The 12,568-nt window shown below is 41.4% G+C and overlaps 2 protein-coding genes across 2 annotated transcripts in view; one reads left to right on the forward strand and one right to left on the reverse strand.

Annotated features, from left to right (window-relative positions):
• ACYP2 (acylphosphatase 2) overlaps positions 1-12,568 on the reverse strand; it is a 162,474-nt gene that overhangs the window by 26,255 nt on the left and 123,651 nt on the right. The window lies entirely within an intron of this gene.
• Positions 7,649-8,956, forward strand: TSPYL6 (TSPY like 6). The gene is given in 3 exon segments (XM_029231910.1): positions 7,649-8,320; positions 8,323-8,376; positions 8,379-8,956. Coding segments are annotated over 3 exon segments (1,233 nt in total). The 5' UTR covers positions 7,649-7,719.

Genomic DNA, 12,568 nt, shown 5'->3' on the forward strand with positions numbered 1-12,568 from the left:
TAAAGGAGATAATTCATGTAATGTACTTGGTGTGGTATCTACTTGTAACACTGTAAACTCCAAGGTAATGACATAAATATGGTACTTGAAACGCTATTCAAAATTTTAACTATTAAGAAAAAAATTAAAACTCACAACCTTAAAATGGTTCTATTTCTTTCTATACATTTGATAGATCAAATTTCCTTATAAGAGAGTCATGGCTTAATTGAAAAAAAGGAATTTCCCTTATTCTTCTGTCCTGTGTTTGCCTGCTTAAAGATGCCTTGAATCCTTTATGGACTGGAGTCATATATAAATAAATAGATATACCAAGTTTCCTTAATCACAGCACCTAACTGAAATTTTTTATTTACTAAAACTGGAGAGGAGACAAAGAGAAAAATGCATTTATTCAATCCTGGCTTTATGAGTTTAATAGTCTAACCTCCTCATTTCACTACTGAAGGCTGTGGAATGATCAAAATCAAACTACAGAACTGTTTGATATAGTTCATATTTAAACTTTTGAAATGAAAATGAATCTCAGTTGAAAAGTTCAGGTAGGGAGGAAGGAGCATTTTAAAGGAATTAAAATGTGGTGGCTCAGGTTCAAAGGAACTATGGTTGGCAGAAAATCAAGGCTTTCCATGTTGTGTCTTAGGCAGTGTCAGTGACTGGAGTGTAGGTTTTCTGTATATGTGTTTTTTAACACTCCTTGAAATCGATAAGTGTAAAACGAGCATTACTTGCACTTTATTTGAATTTATTTGAATTTCAACAGTTACCAACAGATGTGCTTAGAATGAATAGGCCCCCATTCCCCAATAGCACAGTAATTCAAATCTATTTTAGACTCTGAAATGGGAGCTGTCTCCAGGAAGACAGCTCTGAACCTTTTTTCCAGCTGCAGAAATAACTCCTCTTGTTGCCCCTCTGACCTACACCAAGGGAAGCTGCTTGAAAAGATGTTCTTTTGCCAACAGTCGTTTTACCATTGTAATCCACAAATGGAAAAATAAACTGATGGCTCCTCTTCAGAAAACCTATTCTCATATCCCCCAGAACCAGGCAGATAAGTAAAGAAAACCAGAGTTCTTTTAATTCCTTTCTCATTTTCCAAAATGATATTTTTTGTTACCTTAGAAAATGGGCCTTATTGACTAACAAGTCACTGTTAATCTTCTGCAAAGTAAGTTAATTCATCCAAAGTTCTAGGACTCCCCCAACCCCAAATTCCTTGGAATTTTGCTCCATTGGTTAATTCCCACTTGCCTAAACCAGTGCGCTCTCCCTCCCAATGGTTCCCACCCTCACTTTAAGATGAACAAGCCCCTCTCACTGGCAAGTAAAAACCTCTATCCTGGATTCTCTTCTAGCTGTTCCCCTATCTTATTTCTTCCCTTTGCACCCAAGCTTCCAGAGATGACAAATCCCTGTTGATTCAAATGGAAACTCTGACTTTGCTCTCAGACATAATAATGACTTTATTGGGTGCCTCTCTGTGCCAGACACTCTTATAGGCCTGAACATTTTTTTTTCTTGATTAAAAATACATGAATAATTCATGCTCATTATAACAAATCAAACAATACAGAAACAGATAAAGACAGCAATACAGAAGCAGATAAAGAACATCTCCCCTGCCCAAGCTCTACATCTTATTTAATTGTTGCAACCACCATGAGAAATAAGAATTATAGACCATATTTTATAGACGAGAGAATTGAGGCTGAGAAAGGCTCAGAGTGTACCCTGCAGTGTTTAACAGGAAGAGCTTCGGAGTCTGATTATCTGGGTTCATTTCTTGACTTTGCGATTTTCTATGTGTCCATGAGCAAATTACTTATTATTTCTGTGCCTCAGTTTTCCTACCTGCTAGTTCATAGGGTGCAGTGAGGGTATAATGTGCTAAAACATAAAAATATTCCTGTTTCTAAAGAAAAAAAGATCAAAAAGAAATTATTTTAAAATGACAGCTAAGAAGAAAATACTAAGAATTAGAGCAAAACTCTGTTCACCATTCTGCTACTAATGTAGAGCCTGAGTTTTTAAAGCTGCTGGAAATTTCTGACCCCAAACTATGCTCATACTGCAATGATGACACCATCAATGAACTTTGTTTTTTAAGATCACACTATTTTTTAAAAGATCCAATAATATTATTTCGATTTTTCATGATTAACTGAATTTTACTCATTTGCTACAGTATCAATTTCATTATTTTTATAAATTAATTTTATCTCAATTAGGGTAGAATGATTATGTATGTTTAACATTTAGATATTACAAACATTTTACTTAGTGTTTTGACCTATATTTTGAATTTTTGTGGTGGCTCTGTGTATCCCTGGCTGATTTGGTCACCCCTGTCACCTGGCTCTACCCGCCACCCTACACAGACCTCAGCCTCTTAACAGTTTTATTAGGCACAATAATGTATATTTGCTCTCTATGAGTGCTGTAGTGGTAGAAAATGATTAAATCATAATTATTAACTTTCCCAGAGTAACTCATTACCCACACCCTGGTAACTCAAATATTTTCTCCCTACTTCTATATTTATATGCTATTTCTAAGAGGCAATAGAGATGACTGCAGCTATAAAGCTGCTTGGTTAATCACTCAAAGCTTCTTTTTTACCATTTCCTTTGCAAACACAGCTTAATGGTCTATGGGAAACAGAGGAAATTAACAAAGTGTACATCTCCTTCTCTTGTCTACCAACATTCTTTTGAGTCTTAAGTACAGAGGCCCTCAGCTTTCTAAACTGGGTGGCCTAGCCCAAAGAACAATATTTCTGTATGCTAAGTCACCAAACAAACACACTTGTTTAAAGAATTTAGGCCAAGAATGAGAGATTCCTTTCAAAACAAGTAAGAACTGAATGATATTTGAGGAGTCAAAGAAAAATTATACAATTCACAGGCTCTCTTCATTCATCTTATATTAAGTTTAGCTTTTAAAACATCATGCTGTTTCTGTTTCCCAGAGAATTTAAACGTTCACAATTCTGTGATGTGCAGATTTGTGGCTAAACTGTACTCTTCCCCCAAAGCCATCTTCTTTCTTTACTCATATTTCTTTTCTTTCCTTTTTCTTTCTCTTTCTCTCCCTCCCCCTTCCCTCTTTCTGCCTCTGGTTGACTAGATATTTCTGAGATTTTGTATTAGCTCTCCTTACTCCCCTTAAAACACTTTTATAGCCAGAATGTTTCAAGCCCAAAGTTAAAATCGTATTTTGTTCTTCTCAGTAGTTTCTAGTCCATACTCTAGGGCACAAGCAGAATGAAAGACCCCAAAAGAGAATAACATTTCGCACTGAACTCAAAAAGTATTATCACTACTCACTTTCCAATTTTCAAAAACATATACATTCCTTGTTTTTGATCACCTAACATATGTGTGACTTTCTTCTGCACACTCTGAGAAAGAAAAAAATAATAAAATACAGGCTCTGTGACATTAAGTAATATCAAATTCTAAACTTGTCTGCCTTTTGGCTAACTAATTTAGCCAAAGGAGGTGGTGTTATATAATTAACTTTGGCCCTAGAATACAGCTTTAAATCTCCTGGCATCAGTTTAAATCACCTAATACCCTGCATTCTTGCTATTCTCATGTCATTTCTCCCTCATTTCTCAAGGATTTTAGCTCCTGGCTTATCCTCACTTCTTTCTCATCTTATCTTTCAGTGATTTCAATATACACACAGGTGATCCTTCCCACCCAGGCCTCCTGGTACACTGACCTCCTCCCCTGCAATGACCTCGTCCTCAATATGCCTCATTGGAGCCCAAGTTGGATGGAGGAGTAGGGTTCTAACCAATTCCCTGCAGTCCACTCTCAGACCACTATCTCTCATCCTTCTAGCTCACTCTGGTACTTAAACCCAGGGACCCAATTCCCTGGGTCTTCCAATCCATTGATCAGGCCACCTTTTCACTGTCCCCCATCCCTATACATCCTTTACTCCTCTAGCTTAGATTCTAAGATCAAGATTATAATCATTCTCTTGCCCTTCTTGCTTCAGCTCTGACTAAATCCAACTCTGCTTACTCATGCTGCACCTGTAAATGAATGTGGCTGAAGAGAAATTCACAACCATGCCGATGTGCCTCACTTCAAATTCATGATCTTAATGCTGTGTGACAATCATACCATATGTCGTAATCCAGTCACTCTTTGATTCTCTAGAAAACGATTTCCTACCCCTCTCTCCCCAGACTCCCACTGCCTCATTCTCTCTCTCTTTCTCACTTGAGTTGAATCTTGCTTTCTCCTTTACCGAGAACACTGAAGCAAAGAGAAGAGAATTTCATAGACTCCATCATCACTTCTACCCACCAACCAGCAACTACACCCTCATACTTTGCCTTCTGGTTCCCATAGGTGAACTTGTCATGCTCCTATTAAAGGCTGACTCCTTTCCCCCTACATAGGCACTAGATTCCATCTGCTTTCACCTATTCAAGGACATCCCTCCAATGATTCTCCTTTCTCTCTCCTACATTATTAATTTTTGCCCCCTGCTGAATCATTCGCAACAACATGCACATATACTTCTTTTTCTCCCATTTTAAAGACGTTTTCTTTGACCCACTCTCCCCACCAGCCACCATCCCATTTCTTTGGAGCAAAATGGCAAGAGTCGTATATACTTGCTATTTTCACTTTCTCCCTTATGGATTTTCTCTTAAACCCATTACAGTCAAGCTGTCACCCTACCACTCCTCTAAAAGTTGTCTTGTCAAGTGATGACTCCATTTATTTCCCTTTTTGGCAAATTCCTCAACAGAATTATCAATATTCACTGTCTCCAATTTCCTTCCTCCCATTCCCTTTAAAACCTATTCTGACCTCCATCACTTTTGTTGTAAAATCCATTGGTCAACTCTCGTTTTACCTGGCCTATCAGCACCACGTCACACAGTTGAACACTTTCCTTTATACATTTGGCTTTCAGCGTACTGCACATTTTCAGATTCTCTCCTACTTCACTGGTCTCTCCTTAGTCTCTTACTGGTTCTTCCTCTTCTCCCTGACCTTGTAATTTTGGAGGCCTCAGGGCTTGGTCTATCGCTGCTCACATCCTTGGTGATTTCAGCAAGCTCTAACTACAGCTTTAAATATCATGTATGCTGATTATTTCCAAATATGTATCCCCATCCCAGACCTCTCCTGTGCTCCAAACTCCTAATACCCACTTGGTATCTCAACTCTGTTGTCCAACAGTCATCTCAAACTTAACATGTCCAAAAGCAAACTTCTGATTTTCCTGCAAAGGTCTGCTCTCTCATAACCTTCCCTATCTCTGCTTCTGGCAACTCCATCCTATCAGCTGCTCAGGTCAAAATCCACAGAGTCATCCTTGACTTCTTTCCTTCTCTTATACGCCGCATCCAATTCACCATGAAATCATGCTGGCTCTACCATCATACTGTAACCACTATCCACCTCCACTGCTACCCCCTGGTCTAAGAAATATCATCTTTCACCTGTATTACTTTGATAGACTCCTAAAAGATCTCCCTGCATCTACCACTGGCCCCACACAGTCTATTCTTCACCCAGGAGCCAGAGTGATCCATGCAAAACATGAATCACATTTTGAGTCCTCTGTTCAAAATCCTGTAGTGGTTTCCCATTTCACTACGAATAAAAGCCAAACTTCTTACAATATCATGTAAGATCCTACTTGATCTGGCCTCTCTCATTCACTTTGTTCCAGTCACACTGATCTCCTTTTTATTCCTTGAACACCCTAAGCATGCTCCCGTCCTAGGGCCTCTGCTTAGCTCTTCTCTCTTCCTAGAATGCTCTTCTTCAGAATATGCACTTAGCTAAATCCCTCATCTTATTTGAATCTTTGCCAAAATTTTATCTTTTCAGTGAAGTTTCCTCTGCTTACCCTATTTAAAACTCCAATCTGCTCCCCACTCCCTACCCCCAGGACTCGCAATCCCCTTACTCACCTCTACCTATTGTTTTATCTATAGCACTTATCACTTTCTAATATGTTTCGTTTACTTTTTATCATTATTATTTATTGTCTTTCTCCTCTGCTAGAAACTCCAAGAGGGAAGAGATCTTTGTTCTGTTTAACAATGTATCCTAAGGGCCTAGAACAGTAGTAGGCATGCTACAGGCACACAGTAAATATTTGTTGAATGTTTAGTAATGAAAAGAAATAGATTATATGCTCCTTGAAGGTTAGGTAGTATCTGTCTCAAAATCATTTAGCCTCATGCTAACTTTGTAGAAAGATTCTTTTTAAATTCTTGATTCTATTTATTATTTCTATGTCTATTTAGGCCTTTCACTGCATTTCAGTGTTGATGAGTTATACATTTCCATGAATTCATATATTTCATCCAAGTTTGAAAATGTACCAGCATTGGGACTGACATATACACACTACTATATATAAAATAGTAGATAACTAACAAGAACCTGCTGTATAGCACAGGGAACTCTACTCAATACTCTGTAATGGCCTATATGGGAAAATCTTAAAAAAAAAGTGGATATATATATATATATAACTGATTCACTTTGCCGTACACCTGAAACTAACACAACATTGTAAATCAACTATACTCCAATAAAAATTTTTTAAAAAAAGAAAAGAAAATGTACTGGCACAAGCCTGTCCAACATGTTCTCTTGTATTTCCGTAAATCACTACTGTGACTGTATTTTTCATTCCAAATATTGTTTATTCTCTCTCCTTTTATTATTAATCTTTGCTTGATACTCTCTATTGTCTTTCATTAATTTCTCCTCTTCTATTCATCATTACCTCTTCTCTACTTTCTTTGGCTTAACTCTACTGGTCTTGTACACACTACTCAAGTTACAGTCTGTGATGAGTAAGCGATACAGTGCTCATCAATATTTCCAGTTTCCTTCACCTTCCAATCTCAGGGGAGGATTATATTTCCCTGACCCCTTGAAGCTAGGCAAGGCCATCTGACTAGCTCCGGCCAATGACATACGTCACTTTTAATGGAAACATCTAAAAACCTATGCATGGGGAAAGGATGGTCTCTTCAATAAATACTGCTTGGTCAATCAGATAATCATATGGGAGGAAAAATGAATCTTGACTCCCCTCATACCATTCACAAAAAGCAACTCCAAATGGATTGCAGATATAAATGTGAACGATGTTAGAAAGGCAAGATTTCTTAAACAGGACACAAAAAGCACTAACTAAAGAGGAAAATGATAAATTGGAATATATGAAGATTCAAAACTTTTGTTCATTAAAAGGCATCATTAAGATAGTGAAAAAGCAACTCACGGAGGGAGAGGATATTTGCAATACACAGATCTGAAAAAGGACTCGTATAATGCATTCCTACAAATCAACATGAAAAATATAGAACACGCAATGGGGAGAAGACTCGGACACTTCACAAAAAAGAGAATATCCAAATGGCAAAATCAAAACCACATGAAAAGCTTTCCAATTTCTTAGACACTGGGTAAATGCAAATTAAAACCACTATGTAACACCATCACACATACACCAGAATAATCCGAATAAAAGGGATGGCAGAAGCCACAAAAATAGACTCTATGAGACCGAGAGCGGGTGCCTAGAGACTGAGGGGTGAGTATCGGGAAACTGAAGGGTGGGCTGCGCAATGGGCTGGTTTGCATGAGTAAGTCTTTGATTAGGAAAACAGATGCCAACAAACAGCTGGTCAGGCTGCTACCAACATAAGCGTCCCTAATGGGGCCAGGGGATCCCTCTCCCCCAAACCCACAACCTCACTACTCCCGACCATGTCCTGGGCGACCTGGACCCACAGCAGGGTCAGAAGCTTCTAGAAGAAAGCAAGAGGATGAGGTGATGGTGGAGACGAGTGAGGGCAGCTTGGAGATCAAAGCACTCCCACCACCCCAGCTTCCGGTGGAGGGGGCGCACCCAGAGGGCGCCACGGGCTGCGGACCTACTCCCCAGATCCCAGTCGCTGGGGGTCGCGACCATGGAGCGGCCGAAGCGGGGTGGGAGGAGGTCGTGCCACCCGGGGAGGGTGTGGAAGCAGCCTCTGCCTCTGCGGCAGCAGACAGCAGCCTGAAAAATGGCTTTCAGCGTGAAACTGGTGGGGAGAAGGCCCTAGAAACCTGTGGCACAGAGCGCTCAGAGTCTGAGCTGATGATGGCTGGGGCGAAGGCCGCGGAAGCGAAGACTGAAAGGGGCACCATCTTCTCAGAAGCAGTGGACAAGGAGGAGAGGGTTGAAGTGGAGGAAAAGCCAGTGGCTGAGGAAATGGAAGTGGTGGAGGAGCACAGAGGGGTAAACGAGGTGAAGGACAAGGCAAGGCCCCGGCCCAGAGTGAGGGTCTCCACCTGAATCCCCCGGAGGCCATCCAGCTGGAACTGCACACCCTCAGGCTGACCGGGCCTTCCTCCAGTTCGGGTGCAATTTTGGGCGCATGTGTCAACACTACCTGCAGTGGAGGTACATCCTGGGCTTCTGAGTCACTACCGTTCGGAACCACCCACAGCTATCTGCCCTGATTAGAGGCAGAGGTGCAGAGATGTTCAGGTACGTAGCAAATTATAAGGTGAAGGAACTCAGACATCCTAGGATGGGGTGCAAGTTCAAGTTCTTCTTTCGAAGAAACCCATAATTCTTCTTTCGAAGAAACAACTGGATTGTGAAGGAATACGAGGTCAGATCCTCGGGGCACATGGTGTTTCTTTCCACTCCGATCATATGGCACCCGGGCCATGAACCCCAGGCCTTTCTTCCTAGGAACCAAGACCTCATGTGCAGCTTCTTTGCCTGGTTCTCAGACCACAGCCTTCCAGAGTCTGACAGGATTACTGAGATTATCAAAGAGGACCTCTGGCCAAATCCACTGCGATACTACTTCCGGGATGAAGGAGCCCATAGGGCTAGACTTCTCCAGACAAGGGAGCCAGTGGAGATACCCAGGCCCTTTGGGTTCCAATCTGGTTAACCTTTGCTCTTGGAAATACTCCCACACAGGTCCCCTACCACCTCCTGCCAGACCTAGGCCTTAGCAACAGCAAGGGTATGCCTTTGACCGATTTTGTGCTCACCTTTCTGCACCTTCCCTCCACTGGACATTCAGCTCTCTCAGCTTTCCAGATTGAGACCTTCGTGGCTATGCTGCACCACTTCCCCGTGGCATGCTGTTGTGCATTAATATCACATGCTGCATGGTGGTAGTTCACACTCTTCTAAGCCAAATAAATGATGCTACAGATGGCACTGCCTTTGTCTGCACTGCTTGGACCCTGTTTGCTCCCAAGGCTTCTGGTCTAGTTACTACCATCTGGATTTCCAGCCTTTTTTTTTTTTTTTTTTGCGGTAAGCGGGCCCCTCACTGTTGTGGCCTCTCCCGTTGCGGAGCACAGGCTCCGGACGCGCAGGCTCAGCGGCCATGGCTCACGGGACCAGCTACTCCGCGGCATGTGGGATCTTCCCAGACCGGGGCACGAACCCGTATCCCCTGCATCGGCAGGTGGACTCTCAACCACTGCGCCACCAGGGAAGCCCTCCAGCTATTTTTAAGAGCTGTTTTACTCATTGGGCTCTGCACGTGGCCTGTGGACAATTGCTGGGCATTAATAAGGTCAAGAGAGAGAAGAAGGGGGCTGCTTGGTCTCTGGTTTATGCAACTCCGTTGCTCTTCCTGCTTCTCTGATCACCTAATGCTGCCTGCTACTGGCTACACCCACCCCCTTAGGCTGCCACCTGCTGGATGAACATTTTCTAGACCACTGTCAGCTCCACTTTCTGGTTTTTGGTCAACAAGGATCTTCAGAACTGGTGGTAGACCCAGGCTTCCTGCCATCATATAAAAGACCTTTCTATTTCTCCCCTAAAAGACCTCAATTCCTCACCATCACTCAGGAACCCTACTGACTGTCAGGCAAGTGGTTGAGGTGACAAGTTAGACCCTATTTGCATGGCAAGGATAATGATGGTGTCCTTGCTAAGTACCAGGCTTTCTCAGCCTCAACCAGTGAAGCCATACAAAAGTTAGGTACTTTTGGGGCTTCCCGGGTGGCGCAGTGGTTGAGAGTCTGCCTGCCGATGCAGGGGACACGGGTTCGTGCCCCGCTCCGCGAAGATCCCACATGCCGCGGAGCGGCTGGTCCCGTGAGCCATGGCCGCTGAGCCTGTGTGTCCGGAGGCTGTGCTCCGCAACGGGAGAGGCCACAACGGTGAGAGGCCCACGTACCGCAAAAAAAAAAAAAAGGTACTTTTATCTCCCTTCCTCATCCTGAATATGAAGAAGTGCCAGCAGCGCCAGGGTAGGTGTACAGTTTCTCTTCTATTTCTCACCTCCCTCTCTTTCTCATATCACTTCTATCTCTTTTTAAAAAGTGGTAGCTCAGAAGCATCTGCAGAAGCAGGCTTTTCGGTTTAATTTGGCTGTTTATCATTTCCAGAGGCAGAGAGATGGTCCTGTCAAGGAGACTACCAGAGCTTTCAGTCCCTCTCTGCCTTCTTCCCAGCCCTCACCCATCTATAGCAATGCCTAGTTGGTTTAAAGAAAGACATACATGGAATGAATGGATGGAAGAACTAAAGAGATTGTGATGGATGCCCGCCCTGAGAAGGAAAACTGAACAGACGGCCAGAGGCAGAAATAAGCCAGGGGAAATATGGGCCTAGAATAAACACAGGATTGACAGAGCCTGCAAGGAAGGGATACCTTCTCTTGTTAGTGGAGAAGTACTTTTCTCAGGATTGGGATGGGAGAATTGAAGGTGGTTGAAGTGCTATGTTGCCGAAAGATGATTTTTTTTAAAGAAATACAAACAATGCAACTTTGTGTGTTTTATGTAGAAAATTAATACCATGCCCTTAATTTTACTAGTATTTAGTAAAACCTTATTACTTTCTCTGTTTCTGTTTACTGGGAAGATGTGGTTGTATAGATTTTCTTTTGCTTTCAGTTGGGAACATTTGGGAGAATGTTAATTTCTTTCTGGTACAATATGGAGACTTTTGTGAATATTCACACAGTTTTCAAATCGTTTCTGTTAAAACTGTATCTTTAGAAGTATAATTTGAATAACTTGGTCTTATCAGACTCTGAAGACTTTGGAAACTGTTGTCTTTATGGAAAAATAACCTACAAAAAAATTGTGGCTCTGATTGTCTTGACAATTCACCCTGGTAACAACTTAATAATTGATGTATCTCTTTTCCTAAATGGCAAAAATACTTGTGAGATTGCTCTGTAAAATTGGAAGTGTACCATTGGCATATTTATCTTTCCTTATGTGCACCTTGGTAAAATAAATGCACGTAAACAAAACTAAACTAAAAGGATGAAAAATAACAAGGGTGGAGAAATACACAGAGAAACAAGAATGCTCATACACTTCTAGTGGAAGAGTAGCTTAGTACAGATACTTTAGAAAATTGTTTGGCAGTATCTATGCACACCCTCTGATCCAGTTCTGGGAATATACCCAACAGAAATACATGCACTGCATATATTCACAAAGACATGCATAAAAGTGTTTATAACAGCCCAATTCTAAGAGCAGGAACTGCACCAGCATCTATCAACAGTAGAAAAAGTTAAGTTTTGAAATACTCACACAACGGAATACTATGAGAAATAAAAAACTATGCCTACGTGCAATAATGTGAATGAATCTCACAAACATGAGGTTGGATGAAGGAAGCCAGTCACAAGAGGACATGCTGTGTAATTCCATTTATATATGAATTTTAAGAACAGGTAAAACTAATCTGTGGTGGTAGAAGTTGGAATAGTGATTACTACCAAGGACAGTGAAGAGTCTGAGATTTTGCCCTGCTTACAAACTATTATGTTCCCTGCCTAGTTAACAGCTGCTGAGTCAAGAGACAAAGAACCTTACAACTCAATAGCCAGTGTCAGTATTGCAGCAACTTCTTGAGCCCTGCTTCCTAATTATGCAACATGAAGAAAGCCAGGTGACACCTGCACACACGCTGGGTTGCATTACAGGAGAGGAACCCTGAGTTTAGGTAACCTCAGTTTTATAATGGGAAGTAAACATGCCTACCCTTTGCTTTGAAGGGAGACATCTTTAACATACTAAACAGTATAATAAAAGACAATAATAAGAGACACAATCTCTATTTTTTTCAAGACTTAAGCAAAACTGCCCTTTTCTCTGGAGAAAAACACTCTCTCTTGTCTTGCAAGGCTATTCAAATAAACTTGAAAGGGTACTCTGAACAAAGGCAGGTGGTATCTCTGCTCACAAGATGTGCAGAAGTATCAGAGACCCATGATAATTGTCTGCCAACAGTTGTGGGGTGGGGGCGGTACCTACTGGCTGGAAGGGAGGATGATGGTGGATTCTGAAGGGCTGGGGATGTCTGTCTTGATCTGGGTGCTACATACATGGGTGTATTCAATTTGCGACACTTCATTGAGTTGTACATTTGTGAAACATTTTTCTATATGTATATTTAATAAAATATGCTTGCTTAAGAAAAACAAAAATTAAAAAGAAACCCAAAGTAAGCAAAGAAAAATAAAACAACAAAAACAACAACAAAACCCACCATCTTTCTGGAACTTCAATGCTAG

This window comes from Monodon monoceros, unplaced genomic scaffold (genome assembly GCF_005190385.1).
Source record: "Monodon monoceros isolate NGI ecotype Baffin Bay Population unplaced genomic scaffold, NGI_Narwhal_1 Super_Scaffold_19, whole genome shotgun sequence".
In the NCBI taxonomy this organism is placed as follows: Eukaryota; Metazoa; Chordata; class Mammalia; order Artiodactyla; family Monodontidae; genus Monodon; species Monodon monoceros.